This window comes from Ctenopharyngodon idella, chromosome 15 (assembly GCF_019924925.1).
Source record: "Ctenopharyngodon idella isolate HZGC_01 chromosome 15, HZGC01, whole genome shotgun sequence".
Taxonomy (NCBI): Eukaryota; Metazoa; Chordata; class Actinopteri; order Cypriniformes; family Xenocyprididae; genus Ctenopharyngodon; species Ctenopharyngodon idella.
The window spans coordinates 15,174,449-15,191,292 of NC_067234.1; the positions used below are offsets into that span (position 1 = coordinate 15,174,449).

Below are 16,844 nucleotides of genomic sequence, written 5' to 3' on the forward strand. Positions count from 1 at the left end.
TCCAAACTCACTCACGCTAAGCAGTTCTGTAGGCCATTCTAAAGAAATCCGCTTTTTTGGACTCTGTAAGAATTCATTCATTAGTTCTAAATCGGGATTGCCTCAATTACCTCTAATATTTTCCCACTGATATCAGACAATTTGTCTTAAAGGAATGCAGACTGGTGGTTTGCTGCTGTTCTTTTTCTTCCATCTATGTTCAAAGTAATTTTACTGGAATGCTATCAATCACAGATCCTGGCACAGCTTATAAATTCCTGTTATGTTAAATGAGCAGCATCATAATGACTAATATAAAGCATCAAATGCACTGATTTTCTATTTCCAGCACTTAAAAAAAAAATTAGATGCTGCAATACTTTACAGTACTAATTAACTTTTAGTAATCAGCATAAGCATTTTATATTGTACCACTATGTGTGTACAGTATTTTGACTTCAAGTATTCATCAATGAAAATGCTCACCTATTCATAAGTATGACTCATGGCAGTAGGCTTATGCTGTGACCACGTTTTAGTGGTTTTTAAAAAGTGTATTTATTTATGCATGTTGTCTATATTGGGTGTTATAGTTGGTCTCTGAATTGTGTATCTTCACCACAAGGGGAGCTGTGCCATCTGTGTCAGTATGCTGTGTGTGCGCTGTTTCTATTTTGACAGTAGGCCTGCACGCTATTGCTAGTGCTAATGAGAGCAGTGTAAACAACAGACCAATCAACAACAGCCTTCTCACAGCCAATGGGATGGGCTCTGTTTGCCTGCAGCCAATCAGAGCACAGGAGCTGTTATGACTGTATTTACACCCACAACTAATCATAGACAGAATAAGTGTGATGTGAGGAAGATATGGTACTGATTTTTTTTCTTCTTCTTTCACATACTCTCTGCCTCTCATACTGCCTTTCACTCCAGAAATGTGTACATTTTAATTAAATGGATGAGGTTATTTTTTTTTAAAAAATAATGTTTAATAAATAATTCGTTTGTATATTTTATTAAATTGGATTATAATAGTGTTTCATACATTTAAAAAGTTGTTAAAAATGTAGATTTTTTAAAGATTTTTTTTTTTTCAATCATGTTCTGTACAAGTTAATGTTTAATATTCGTTGTGCTCTAATCTGATTTTACTCATTTTCATATTCATATTAGGCCCTTGTATGTGACAGAGAGAGCGATAAAACAATCATCTCTTTTCCCAGCATGCCTTTGTCTCGCCACAGTGACATCACAGTCGATAGCGCGAGGCAGCTTGTTTAGCAGCTGACGTCAGGACACAGCGCGCGCGGCCCGACCGCATGCAGCTCAGATTTGCTGAGTACAACTGCACCTGTTTCATTCCAACATGATAATCTGATAATCCTCACTAGTACTCTGGATTCAACACTACACCACTAGAACATCGGCACGACAAATACGTCAAATAGGCTTCACAGAGAAAATTACAAATGATTTAACAGATATTATTATATATTAATAATAATATATTATTATTATTAGATTAGTATAGTATAGTATAGTATAGTATAGTAGGCATATAGTATATTAGCCTATACAATGGGCCTACTATATCTTTAAGAAACATAAATAGGCCTAAACGTTGTTCATATGGATTTCCAGTCCAAGCGGCAGATGAGATCACATAACCTGATCGCTCTGATTCTGTAATATGAAAGTATTTTCTGCTTCATCCCAAATTTTTTTAAAGGTCCCTGGAGGCTTTAGCTGTAATCCTCTCTGCGCATTGGATTAATGCTGTATTGTCTCTGGATTCACAAGTGTCCCCAGGCCAAGTCACAATTGCCTCTTTTTTTTTTCTATTAAACGTGTTAGAGGGACTTGATTCGGATTAAAGGGTTCAGCTTTACACAGGTGAAGTGATATTCGCTTTTAGAATAATTTGCGATCACAAAGAAAATTATTCGTTCGACATAACGTATCTAAAGAGAGACATGATGAAAAGGGGGGTTTATTTTCTACCCTCCCTCCTTTGTTAACAACATATTATTTGGTGTTGGTTGTATTAATAGATGTTAAACTGGCGCTTTTGGTCAGACATTAATTATCATTAAAGCCTAAAAGTAGCATTTATTTATTTAGGATAACGTAAAATCTTCGTATAGGCTATTGTAAATCATACAGAAGATTTTTCGCTTATTTATTTTCGGTCAGTATGAATAATAATATATTTGTTTTTATTCATTGTTAATATTTTGTGGGAAGTGAAATGGCGAATCTTATAGCTGGTACAAAAGGAGGCAGAGTGGCTTTGGTTTCTACGAGCGGTCGGGGAGAGCAGTGAAGGAGTGCTGTGGGAATTGAAACCCAAATCCACTTGTAATCTTGCAACAGTATCGGGCATAATTGGCCGAGGAGAGCAGATTAAGATTGATGAGACGTTAAAGTGGCTCTTTGGAGTTCAGGGGATCGATAAATATCCCAATTTCAAGAGCCTCTCCTCACATCCAGGACAGACCCGTGGGCTGCTGCAAGGGTGAACTAATAAAAGACAGAGGATTGGTCAAAGAGAAAAATATAAAATGCGCGCGCGCGCACACATACACACTTGGGATTAGATCATAGACGTATGACCGGAGGTCAAAACGTCTGTAAATATTTTAATAATGTTTGTAAGGTCAATTTTACAGGTTTCATATAATCAAAAGGGATCTCAACGACTGATTTGATTAGGAAGCGCATAAATGCGTATCACTCACATATGATTTGTTTTGTCGCAAAATAATGAAGGAAAGTGACTGTGAAATTATTGCTGTTAAGCCTCATAAAAACGCACACCTATTAAAATATTCGATTTTTTTTTTTCTTGATACAATATCATATGGCTAATGTTTCAATTTGTAAGTCAAATTGTGTAAAATGCTGAAACTATTCTCTTCAACAATTTATATGTATATATAATATTATATGTACTATATCTACATATAATATTTATATGTAGCCTATTTGCCCTTGTTTCATTTTCATGTTTGTGTAAAACTGCACCATGTTTATCTTCTGATTCGGATATATATATATATATATATATATATATATATATATATATATTACTAAAACAATTATTTTTGGTATAGATAGCGATTATTTTGAATAGACTACCTTTTCTTTTCGCTCGACATGCATGATGCAGATCGCTATACCACCATGTCTACAAAGTCTACAAAACCAAAAAGGCAGGAATGGGAAAATATTGTAAACATGCTGAAGAGATGTCACAAATTGTTTGGTGTATGTGTATGGTTGTGTATAACCACATCAGCTACTAACTTGCATTAGACCAACGCATCGTTTGTTGATGACTGACTGGCGACACATAATCTGGGTTAATTTCCCCAGTGAAAAATAAAAATATATTTCCGTGTTATAGGCCCTGTTGTTTTGAGCACCCCGGCCCAGCTTATTGCCCCGGTCACTGAAGCTCGTGGGACTCTCTCCATCACTACCACGGAAATCTATTTCGAAGTGGACGAAGATGACCCATCCTTCAGACGCATCGATGGCAAAGTAGGTTGAATTTCTATTGTGCATTTGTAAGTGTGTACACAAATACCAAACAGAATTGCACTCCTAATGACATTGAACAAAATAAAATACCATAAAGTGTTTAATCATCTTAGCACTTTATAAAAACCTTAAATTTAATAACGTTAAATATATATAGCCTAGGCTATATATTTTTTTTTTTCTAAATCGAGGCCCATACCTTGAATGTCCAGTGAGGCCACGCGCAAAGACCATTGTTTTGTTTTGTTTTTTTAATAGGCTACTTGTGGTTTTTACTAGACGTGCCTGCTAAAATGTCAGTTAGACTGATAGTTTATGTTCAATAGCTTATGTAAAATTAACTAAAACTTACGCGTTTAAAACTCAGAATTACGCAAATCGGCAATCCTCAGTTTTGTCATGAATAACACGAAATAGCATTGAGTGAAGGAAATAAAATCTAACAAATTGCAGGTTGAAAAAATAAAACAATTTGAACATTTCTAATTGAAGGGGAGCAATTCAGATATGCAAAACTGTCATGAGAGAATTATATCGTAAAGCCACACAAGTCTGACCTGTCTGTGCAATCCATATTTCAGTTCATCTTTGTCCTTCTTTCAACAGCCACTGTTCACATCAAGAAAATTTCTTATTTTCATGTTTTTTGTGTATTCCGCTTTTTTATTTGGCAAGAACCCGCGGCTACATCGTGTAATTTTCACGCCGAAGATCCAGAGGCTTAAAAAAAAAATCCCCAAAATATCGTGCCTGAGATTAAACTGCAATATTTATGCATCATGAATCATTATTTGGACACAAATATTAATTTGCTTTTATTAAATCTTTAAATAAACTCAGAGACAGATATAAAAAAAAATCAAATCACAAAATGTTATATTCCAGTGTATTTCAAGTGCATTATTTTCAGGTATATTTTTTCATATATATATATTCTCAATTTCAGCCTTTTATCATGTAAGCAAGGTACAAACAAAAATGGTCGAATATACTTTAAATAAGAATTCAAGTATGCGTATGGAATGTTTAGGAAATAGTACCATCAAAATGTAAACTTTAGAAATTTGCCATTGACAATAGATTAAATCGTTGATGCAGGTCTAAATGTTTTTCTTCTTCTTTCTCTCTTCAGAAATAATTCAGGCGAATGTTAAAACAGGTGAAATTATACTTCTATTTACGTGTCACAGAACAACAATCACAACTGCAGACCACCGGATTCACAATCTACAAATGTGTCTATTTACAGTATAAAATGTACAGGTTGTATTCTGTCACGCAGCTTTGTTTCGAAAGCTTTTAGGTAAAATGTGTTGTTGGGCAGGGTTCGTAAAAAGAAAAGAAAGAAACAAACAGTAATACTGACAGGTAACTATATTCATTTTGATTGTTGATACAATTTGCTCCCTCCTCATGACAAATTCGTGTCATGTGAAGTATTTTTAAACGGAGCTCTCTAAAATATTTTTACAACAAAAACAACGTGGATTGATTTCAACAGTGACCATTTTGTGGAAGAGTTCCTGATTAGCGTCTAGGCCTCAGAACTTTGATCAGTCAGGCCTCCTATTCATAAACATGCCGTTTATTTTTTACCTCAGAGTTTCTCCAGGCTTTTAGGGTTGGTTAGAATTTCTCTAGCCAGTCGCCAAGTCTGTTTGGCAGCGTTTTCAAGGGCCGAATGTGGCTTCCCTTGGAAAAGGTCTAGGTTTGGCAGAAAATAATGGGGGCATCTCCTGCACTGCAAGCACGAAATGAGCTGCAATAAAATCCCGTTCAGTCGATCCCCGAGGCAGTTCTCGTCCCAGTCCGACTCGCGCGGGTGTTTTTCGCACTCGTAAGACACAAGAGTTTTCATGTGGTAGTTATTGAGAGGCTGCCCGGGTAGTTCAAGGTGACGGTCGCGCAGCGTCTTGAGCAGGGACAGGCATTTCTTCCTGCACCCTCCCAGGAGCAGTCGGTTCTCCGCTTCGGCGAACTGCAACACCCAGGCGTCACTCTCCGCCGAGCTCTGCTTCCCGTTTAACGAGTAACACTCCTTCGATAAGAGATTGAAACCCTCGGCTTTGACTTCTGCCACCCTGTTCGGACCAGGCCACGGGATGTGCGGCAGCGGCCAGTGGGCAGCGCTGCGCGGCCATATGCCGGTGCACTTGAACGCGGGGGTGATCTGAACCACATATCTGTCTCTGATGCGTAATTTCACCTCGCTGGTGTCCGCGACCATTTTAACCACGTCCCTATAGCTGCACTTATCCACCGCCTGCGCCACGAGCGTCTGGAACCTGGAGCGGATCTTGCGGGCGGACAGGTATCCCGAAGCCGTGATGAACTCGACCCAGAGAGACATGCTTCTCTTCCGCCCGTCGCTTAGCTTGAGCACGGCGCAGCCCGGCAGAGAGCCGTCGTCCACGAAGTTAAAGACTCCCATTTGGTTCAGATAGAGGACCACCTCGAATTCAGTAGGGGAGATGACCTCGAGCCCCTCGAAGCGGTTATCCATTTCGTTTAAGGAGCTGATAAAGCGGGGCTCCTGGACCTCCACCTCCTTCAGGACATCCGAGACCACCTTGCACACCTCCCGGATGGTCTTGGAGATGGCCGCTTTCCGAGACTGGCATTTCTCGTTGTAGTATTTATTGAGATGATACACCAGCTTGGCCTGGGCGGCGATCATATTTGGACAGAGATCCGGGTTGTACACCGGAGTCTCGCAGTAACCCGAGGGATCCAACGCGGCTGTTTGTACAGGAGCCAATTTTAGAGAAGAAAGTGGACTATTTAGAGGAAAAAATGGGATTTTGAAATAAAAAAATACCTTTTTTTTTTTATTTGTGCGTGGAGCACATGCACAAAGTCGGGCAGTTAAATCATCAGCTTCTGTTTTCAATTGCGACCAAAAAAAAAAAAAAAAAAAGTCAAACCCCTTGGTCTAATTCAGCAATTTAAAGTCCATACGCACGGATCAGTAGTTCAGCAAACCTCTTGTATCCACTTGCGGTGTCTTTTCTCTGTTTGTAACAGGGGTTAGAAAGTGCAGGGTGCTCTTAAGTGTGTGTCCTAGCGTTGTTGGTTTGTTTAAGACTCCGAACTCACTCCTGTGAAATTATAAAGGGAGGGTTTGAGAGGAGCTCGTCCAATCACGGCCCGAGTCGTCACTGCCTTCAGTTTATTGACGACAAATTAATCCTCCGCTTTTATACACGACCAAATCGTCTGGTGGAAACACACCTACACTTTGGAGGGAGAAGATACAGGTTTATTCGCGATATATACGGGCTTTTCATGCTCTTCTTATTAGATACAGACTATGTCTGTTATTATTATTTAGCAAGGATTTTTTTTTTTCTATCAGAAATCCTGTAATTTCACACATCTGTGAATAGAATATTTAGGCTGTATCATTCGGTAACTTCAAGTTTCCATTTTCATTATCTATATTACAATTTGTCGAAAATACTGATGTTGTTTTTTTGTTTGTTTGTTTGTTTATTTTGTGTAGTTTGACATGCATACATTTTTTCGTTGATCTAGCCTAATTCGATTTTTCTTTTGGCTTTGCTGTATATTTTCACATGCTATTTTCAATATTTAAACGACTACATTTATATTGCTACATTGCTTTATATTTATATGTCTCTTAATTAGTGCATGATATTTAAAATTCGCTTCGAATAACATATATTCTTTTATATATTTTGCAGTGTAAATATGGTAATGTCTATAGGCCTAATGGTTAACTATCACACGTCTACCGAACGCCGAATCTTTTGTTTCATTTTAAACATTTCAAACATTAATCCGTGGTATTTATTTTCCTTTAGGACAGCAAATTAGGTAGCATTATTCAGGCTACATTTAGTTTAGTCGTGTCGTCGCCTTACTTGCTTAGTGTAAAATATAAAAACGTGTAGGTTTAGTTTTTGTGAAGTTCATTGTAAATGCCATGAACATGAAGGCCTTTATAAGGGATTGAGTAATGCTTCGTTAACGTGTTTTCCATAACATATATGTTAGTCGCATTTGTGTATAATTACCTAGTTATTTTAATTTTAGGTAATTAATTTTTTAAAGTATTGTTTAAAGTTTTATTTTTGTATATGATTTAGTGGTGTAGCAAATACTATAAACGGAAAAGAGTCTTTTTAATTCGTCTTTCACGGCAGTTCTTCAATATTTTTTAATTAAAGCTAGTTCTTTATTTCTTCCATGAACAGAAGCCTGATCTGAACGTCTTTTTTTTTTTATTAGGCTATTGTTTTAAATTAATTTATGTCGTATAGCTTGCCTACATTTTTTTTATCTCGTTCAGTCTCTAAAACAGTTGTCACGGTTCATTTTAATAATTTTTTTTTTGGAGCGTTATTTAAAATCTCAAGCTTTTGTAACGTGCCCGTATTTTCTTCTTTTAACCTTTTATGCCACTTATTTTTGTCTCAGCAGATTAAACTTTCAAACATTTAATTGTACAAACGTCAGGAAATTTTATCGATACTTTAAAAAAAAAAGACTTTCTAGATATAGTGGTTGCGTGTGATTTAAGTTGTGCGCGAAATACACAAACACTTTTCTCGCGATATTATATCAGAAATCGAACTGAAAACAACGAGAGCATGGCAAGATTCTTCGTGCCCTTTCCAAACCCAAACATAACGCGGCTGATTATGAGTAAAATGGCTTCTCTTCTTCTAGAAATTAGGAGACACGTTTGAACGTAGCTATATTTGGATAGACTGCTATGTGATACATGTTCTAGATATATCTATATGCCTGTCTGTTTCATTATAGGTCACTACTGAGGCATTATCACGGTCGGTTGGCTCCAGCCCTCACTGTAGTCTGCTTGGCACCTTCTGCCTGTATGATTTTGCCAACCATAATTAATAGAGCTCTGCAGTTTGCAGGCAGAGATCACACTTATCAGAGTTCTCCTTTGCCTCTGTCAGGAAATGAAAGCAAGACAAATGCTGTTTGGGCCTTTGACAGGGATATGGCACTTTATTAAAATCAAAATCATTTTTATTTATTTATTTATTTATTTAATTTTTAAGAAGCATGCATCAGACTTTATCTGATCAATCTGATATATTAATTTCATTCTGGACTATGCATTAGGTGAAATAAAAGACTTTTTTTTTTTTTAGTGTCGTTTGACAAATGGGAGAATTGGAAAATACTCTTTTACTGACACTTTGTTACTCAGAAATGTTTTGAAGCTCTCTGTTTAACCCTGCTTTCCACCTCTCTCTCTCTCTCATGCACACACACAACATGGCAGGCACCCAACCATATCAGATCAGACGGTCTCCCTCCCTTCACTGGTTGTGTTCAGCACTGTATGTCTAAATCAGCTGCTTGTCTATTGTTTACCAGTGAGTTACAGTAAACACCAGCACAGCGTTATAGTATCAGGCATAATTTCATCTCGGATTAGCTCCTGTTAATCCGTTAACACTGTTTAGTCCTCAGCTCTCACACTTCATATGGGAAATTAGCCTATTTCAAACACATACACGCAATACATAAAACATGAAACAGAGCTCAGAAATTGTTGTTTATCAGTATTTTCATTGCGGCGTTTAATGATACCGCAATACAGAAACATCCAGTTTCAAGAAATGTTAGATTTTATAAACACACTTTACAATTAACGAGAGCTATTTAGTTCATTTGGAAACTTAAATACAAAACCATTCAATACTGTATACTTGACTCAAGCGCTCTGTTAAGTGTGACCTGAAGGCACTTCAAAACCCCCTTGACCTCAAACCCCCTCTCTTCTCACGCACACTGCGTCTCCGCAACATTGCAATCTGTGTGTCTTTGTGACCATAACGCGCTATCCACAGGCTTCACTGTGATATATGAGGGTGTGACAACAGTACGGGTGCTATTTCTGACCCAGCGAATAGGATGCCGGATTGTGTAAATCAATACAATGACTCCGGCTTCCGCCCCTTTTTGGACGAGCATATGACCCAGGAAACGTTTAGCTCGTTGAAGGCCTCTTTGTTCTGGAGTTTCCTCGCCAATGATCTCTTCATTTTTCTTTCACCCTCCCGTCTTGTTCCGAAGAGCGATTCTCCTGTCAGAACAGTCAGACGTGCTGATAAAGGCCCTTGTCAAACACATGTACGGTATCATGTTTAACTGTCACAGAATAGTATTGTTTTTAAACTAATTGATGATTTAGATTGAGGTCTTACGGGTTTTTAGTCACAATCTTTCAATTTCAATTTTTAAAACCGCTAGAATGGAAAATTTGTGTGGTTTTTGAATATGAATAAATGGGTGTTGTAATGGATTATATCAGTATTATGTTTTTAAAGATAGATTATAGTGACAGAATAGTGCTTAGACTTTATATGTCAGTAATTTAACCTTTGATAAAAAAAAAAAAAACATTATTTTTCAATGTATTTTTTATTTTATTATTATTATTATTGGTTTTTAATTTTATTTTAATGTGACATTACATGTTTTCCTGTTTATTTGTTGTGTGTAAGAAACAAGAAATAAGAATACATTGCAGGCAGTTCTGCCGTCTTTGCACCACGCAGAGTATTTAATTAGAATCTCGCATTAATAATCCAGCATATTAATGTAAAAGAACGGCATCACGAGGCAACATTAGATAGCACTTCTTATGTGGCTATAGCATTGTATGCCAATATTAATAGTACCAGGAGAGTTATTCACAGATTTGAATATATCAAGAGCTTAAGAGAGTCTTAATTGAAGTTAATAGTCACTTCTTCACACTGATATTAATAATCCTATTATTCAGTGACAAAAGGAGGTCAGCTCAGCTTTATTTCATCATCATTCATGGACAGTTCTTTACACTGATCCCATCATCATTTTGCGACAGCGGAAAAGAAAGAAAAAAAGAATATCAAAAATGGATCTGAGCCAAAAGGCGTCGCTAGGTCAAAGCACAGATTATCGAGTGCACTTAATGGAGTGGAGAAGTCAAATATAAATCATATTAAAGGCCCCGCCATTTAAGACAAGCAATATTAGCGTGGAGCTCGGCGCTGGTGGGGATTGCATTATACAAGATGGACACTTATTATGACATATCCCTTTCAGCTTCCTGCAAATGGATATCAAAATTGTCATTGAGTTTTCTTCCGAAGCGAATTCGGTTATTCCAGGCAATATGGCCACACTGCAGGGCTCCCAGTTAATTTTCTCTTGCCTATCGGCTGTCAGCCCCCTACCTCTCATGCTTTGAATTCTCTCCCTCCATTTGTTTTATTTTCCATGCTGTATTAGAAGCCTCCTCCCAGGGGGAGTTTGGGAGAAGAGGACAAAATCCACTCCGTAAAATGTGGAGTTTTTTTGGTATAGCGGACTAGAACCTGAACAGTAAGCCCCAAATGTAAGGGAAAGAGAGGAACATTGGAAAATTAATCACTTTTTTTTCCTCTTCTCTTCTTTTCTTTTCTATTTTTTTTTTTTTTTTTTTTTGAGCTTTGCCATCACCCCCCAGCAGCAATATGCGTTCTTGCTTGTCAGCTTCTCTGATTAATGGCGTGAATTTATTTGCATAGATTTAGCATTGATTTCATTAGTTTATTCAAAAAAGGACCTTTTTATTTAAATGTCCTTTAATCTGAAATCTTATACATTTGAAGATATTTTAAGGGGTGTTCACTTACAAGCTTGTGAGATCTTGTGCATGCCATACATGTGGTGCAAATTAAAGAGATTTCACCCAAAAAAAAATGAAAATTATGTCATTTACTCATCCTAATGTCATTCCAAACCTGTATGAGTTTATGTGGGAAACAAAAGATATTTTAAAAATGTCTTTTTCTGTCCATACAATGAAAGTCATTGGGTTCCCATGTTGTTTAAAACCTATTGACTTTCATTGTATAGACAAAAATGAAAAAGTCACACAGGTTTGGAACGATATGAGGGTGAGTAAATGATGAAAGAATTTTCATTTTTGGATGAACTCTTTCGTTTTGTATTAAAGGGTTAGTTCACCCAAAAATGAAAATTCTGTCATTTATTACTCACCCTCAAGTCGTTCCACACCCATAAGACCTTCGTTCATCTTTGGGACACAAATTAAGATATTTTTGATGAAATCTGAGAGATTTCTGTCCCTCCATAGACGACTACCACTTTGACGCTTCAAAAAGCTCATAAAGACATCGTAAAACGAATCCATATGAATAGGGCGATTTAGTCAAAATTTTCTGAAGAGACTCGATCGCTTTATATGATGAACAGATTGAATTTAGGCTTTTATTCACATATAAATCTAAGCTCAAGCATGTTTGCTTGATGTGTGCGAGAACCAATGAGGTTCATTCTCGTGTGTTTCGCAGCACGTTTGAGCTTCAGGAAGTTCTCGCGCATCAAGCAGGTTCAGTTGAGCTTCTGTATATGTTCGCTGATCAATGTTTATATGTGAATAAAAGCCTAAATTTAATCTGTTCATCATATAAAGTGATCAAGCCTCTTCAGAAAATATGTACTACACCACTCAATTCATATGAATTCGTTTTATGATCTCTTTATGAACATTTTGAATCGTCAGAGTGGTAGTTGCATAGCTGTCTATGGAGGGACAGAAAGCTCTCACATTTCATCAAAAAGATCTTCATTTGTGTTTCAAAGATGAACTAAAGTTTTACCAGTTTGGAATGACATGAGGGTAAGTAATTAATGACAGAATTTTCATTTTTTGGGTGAACTAACCCTTTAACTTTTGAAAGTTTCCTGTGAAGCATCCATTTAATTTTGTATTCAGTAAGCAGACCCATTTGTTTTCATCTGTTTGTTTTCAAGTGGCGTACACAAACCCCAAGCTCGGTAAAACACCTTTAACAAGCGGCCGTCAAAAGACACCAACCTCTTCAGCTCCCTGTGATTAATCTTAATGTCTTGGAGGCATCCCATGTTTAGAGGTTGAGTCCGTAATCATTCGCTCACTGACCCGATGATACTCAACCAGAACATCCTCTCAACAGCCCCGGTGAGGACAATGCCTTGATGCATTTCAAATTAATTATACCGCCCTTTTCTGAGAAGCACGTGTGCTCAACAGCCGGTTCTGGAGGGTGAAAACAAAGAGAAAGAAAAAGAGAGAAAAAGACTGCATTTTTTCCCCCCAGGTTGGGGGGCTCGGATAATGAAATGCTGGTGGTTGAAGCCCATGATGAAATTAGGCCATGTAACCCAAATAAGGGATGAAGGCTTCATAATTGCCAGTCCTTGAGATCTGAGGTGCTGGGTGCCAACTGTCAGAGCTGGGCTAATGATGACAAATGTCCCTCTATGCAGATTGCAAAAGGGAGGAGAAAAGGTAGAAGGGGGGAAGAAGCCGCCGCAGGAGAGCGAGAATAAACCGAAAGAAAGTGAGCAAACTGCAAAGTAAGACAGGTGCTTTCTAGCGAAACGTCTCCTGAAGCGTTAGATAGAGCCTTCAAGAGGGGGAGGTTATGGTTTTTTTAATGCTTTAAAGTATAAGGACAGTCAAATCCATTAGATAAATCAGTGCAGAACTTGGTACGACAGACATTTAAATTACATTTTTAATCTTTCAACAATAGTGTTTAAATGCATGCGTGACCTAAACTTGAACTTAATATAGAGTTGCTGCCAAAACAAAATGCTAAAAATATCCAAATCGTTTGTAATCCTGCAACTCCCGGCTTCATATTTTATTGCTCCTAAATCGCTATCACAAAGAAACTCATAAATTTGTCTGCACTTATAGGTTAGCCATTGAAAAAGCAAGAACCTATAGTGATGCAGTGAGGTCCAGCTTTCCCCAATTTGTTGCATGAATGGCTTTTTGAAAAGGTTCCCACTTGCTACAAAGGAAGCCCCCTTTTTTGTTTGCCCTCTCCCCATCTGTGTCATCTGTTGTGAGGGGGGCGGTTTCTGTTCGAGGGAGGGGGCGGGGCCGAGGGGGGCTCCCTGGTGACCGGGGCCAGTTGTTTTATGGACTCGACGTAGCGGCGCAGGCAGTTCATAAGTTGCCAGTTCCTTTGTGTAAGACGACAGGCTGACACGTGGGAGGCGACACAGCCATATTGACGTATATCATTTCCATTAATAACGTGGATGAGCCCCCGCCTCATTTCCGCCTGCTGACTTATACGGAGAATCCCTCCAGAATGACACTTAATTGACAATGTAAAATGAAGAGCGGACTGGCCGGGCCTGATTTTGATGTTCTTTTATGGAGATGAGGTTTAAGACTAACCAAACTTATGTAAAATTAGGCCAAAGTACTCAAAGTTTGTTGCAGTTTTGATAAGAATGATCTGAATCTTATCTTTAATACTATTAAAAAACTACTATATATGTATATGTGTATATATATATATATATATATATATATATCAGACTACTATAACTTTACAAATCTCTCTGGTAACAGAAGCAAGACTCTGTTTTCCATAATGCTGCGACATATGGAGCTAGTGGCTGGTGTTTTATATTACACGCTCATTAACACCACATGAGCTGTTTTGTGACGTTGACACGTAGCCTTAGTGAAGGTTAAAATGATTGATATCCTTACCTCTGCTTTATGTGAAAGTCTAATTTTAGGGCCAAAGGAATTAGGCAGCTCATTTTATGGTCTGTGGTGCTTTTAAGAACAGGCAATGACAAAATAACTGACCGATTAATCGCTTAGCCTGTTTTAAACAAAGCTAGCATCCGATATTTACATTTTTGCTCTAGCCTAGATTTAAAGAGGCAGATTTGTTGTTTAATCCTCAGAGGATAACTTTAGTACATGTCTAGTATTTAAGTTTATATGTTGATTGCTAAACTTAAGGGCTTTTACAAACATTTTAGCATTTTGCTATGTTGCTAATGTAGTTAGCTTTTTTTCGTTCTGAATCAATGTGTCACATAAAGATCACAGACTCAAAGGCTTAATGCATGTAATGGCCTCCTGTTCCAGTGTTTTGTTGTATTATTTGGGTTCCAGCTTGTGGAAGCTCTCGACCGGCCTCATTAATGTAGTGGTTGAGGTAGCTGGCTTCCATAATCAGAATTCAGTAGGTGTGTTTCAGCTCCTGCTGAAACTCCTGGAGAGGGCATAGGGAAGAGCTGACATGCCGCTTCCTGCCTTGAGGGCTCTCACTGCACGCTGGAACAGCCCTCAGGCTAAAAGAGCCATCCTGATGACCACGTGCTCTCCTACGATAAAACATTCAGCAGCCTAGGCTTTTTATATCCGAATTTTTTTTAAAAATTGATAAATTAAGTAAAAATTACAAATATATGTATATATTGGCGTATTGCTTTTAAAAACATTTGCAATTGCCAATGATAAAAGACACCACAGTTCAATTAACAGTAACATTTAGTTACAATAATAATAATAATAATTATTATTATTATTAATAATAATGTAACTTTATTGAATATTGTTGTTTTTATCATATTTTCCACTTTGTTTTTAGAAAAAAAGCAAGAAGCTATTTGAGAGGTTGCATTTGTTTAATGAAAAATAGAGTAAAATAGTAATATTGTGAAATATTATTACAATTTAAACTTATACTTTTCTATGTGTATGTACATATATATATATATATATATTACAATTTATGTTAACATTGATTATATATATATATATATATTTTTTTTTTTTTTTTTTTTTTTGTAGAAGCCATGATAAAAAAAAATCCAGGGTTCTTTGAGTATGAAGTTCAAAAGAACAATATTTGTTTAATCTTTTGTAACATTATGAATGCCTTTTCTGATCAGTTGAATGCATTCTTGCTGAAAAAAAATCTTACTGACCCCAAACATTTGAAAGGTGTGTGTGTGTGTGTGTGTGTGTGTATATATATATATATATATAATATATATGTGTGTGTGCTCTGACTTCAGCACTACACTATGCTGAAATTCAAGCGATTTTATTATTGTGTCAAATTGTCTGTTGGCGGAGCTGAGTGCGCGCAAAAACAGGCAGAGGTGTTGACACCATCTGACGAACGAGGATTAGCCGTTTACAGAAGCTGTAATATGATAGGTCAAGGCATGGAGGCGCTTCCTCTACGACTCCGGCTTGGCGTAATGAATGATTGACAGGAGAAGGAGAAGCTGCCAGTCGGCGGCAGAGGTGCAGGCTTGATGGCTGCCGCAGAGCTCTGTGGATCCCTTGATCACGGTGGGCCGCTCCTCTTTCATCCGTGCCCACAACTCTGCCTGGAAAAGCTGCTTTTCCTTCCCCCTCCTCTCTTTTCCATTTTTTTTTATTCCCCCTAATTTACACATTTAAGACATTTTTATTTGCTTATTTGCAATTCTCTTTTTATTTAATACTTTTTAGCTAGTGAAACTTCACTCCCACTTTTTCTCCACCTCCTCTTCCTCCCTCCCTCCCTCTCACTCTCTCTGAGTCTGTTTCTTTCTTCTCGGTTTGCCTTTGGGCGATGAACTAATTTCAGGCTCCATAATTGCAGCGTGTTGTACACCTGCCTGCTATTAATTCTCCCCCGTCATTCACTCTCTCCTTCTTAATGAGATATTATTGTAATTATTGTTATTATGGTGTTTGCCGTAATTAACGTGATTGATGTTGGTGCTAGGGGAGGGTTTATTTTGGCATTTGAATAGATGAGGGGATACTCCTCGATCAAACAGGACGCGACCAAGGTGCGATGGCTCATTCCTCTAGTCTGGATCCAGTAAAGTTGAAGGGTTATATTCAGGACAGTTCTTTCTAAAATCCCACTCAAAGTTTGAACCGAACTTCTGGTTTGAATGGTGCACCGCATGTTGCTGTTTTAAGACTTGACTGGTAAAAGGCCAAACAATGGCCAGTGTGGAGCTTTGTTTCGATACGTCACTTAGACCCTATGAAATTCAAATTTCCCCATCCTTCGAACGGAGGGCTGAGGCTTTTGCCCGGTCTGATTTTAGTCAATCTGTTGTGTTTGTGGGAACAAAAAAGTTCTCCGTCCATTTGATCCCAATCCAATTGTTTTGGTATTTTGTGGCTGATAGGAATACAAAAGGATAAAAGGCAGAAGGCCTAGAATCTTTCCTTCCAAGCACTGACAATCCAATTAGAGGTTTGATAAGGACCAAATTAAGGGGGCTTCATGCTAGAGGTTTTTGTAGTATTGTGGGTGTTTACATACATTGCATCCCCCAAAAGTGAACCCAAGTCTGACAAAACTTAGCTTTGGAGACATTCAGAAACATCCTTATTTGGAAAAATATGTCATGAAGGAAATACTGATTTTATTATTATTGTTATTATTATTATTATTAATATTATTATTATTATGGTAGCACTTTATTTTACAGTCATGTACATACTATGT

General features: G+C 37.6%; 2 protein-coding genes across 8 annotated transcripts in view; one reads left to right on the forward strand and one right to left on the reverse strand.

The window, feature by feature from the left end:
* nbeab (neurobeachin b) overlaps positions 1-16,844 on the forward strand; it is a 339,752-nt gene that overhangs the window by 230,799 nt on the left and 92,109 nt on the right. For all 7 annotated transcript variants that reach the window (XM_051862246.1, XM_051862248.1, XM_051862249.1 and 4 more), the window contains one exon: positions 3,386-3,522. In XM_051862246.1, the coding sequence (XP_051718206.1) occupies positions 3,386-3,522 (137 nt within the window). The remainder of the gene's footprint in view (positions 1-3,385; positions 3,523-16,844) is intronic.
* On the reverse strand, positions 4,320-6,900 carry mab21l1 (mab-21-like 1). The gene has a single exon (XM_051862252.1). The coding sequence runs from the start codon at positions 6,197-6,199 to the stop codon at positions 5,120-5,122; it is 1,080 nt and encodes a 359-aa protein (XP_051718212.1). The 5' UTR covers positions 6,200-6,900; the 3' UTR covers positions 4,320-5,119.

Coding starts and splice junctions, on each gene's coding strand:
- mab21l1 (XM_051862252.1), bottom strand. CDS start 6,199: ATGATCGCCGCCCAGGCCAAGCTGGTGTATCATCTCAATAAATACTAC.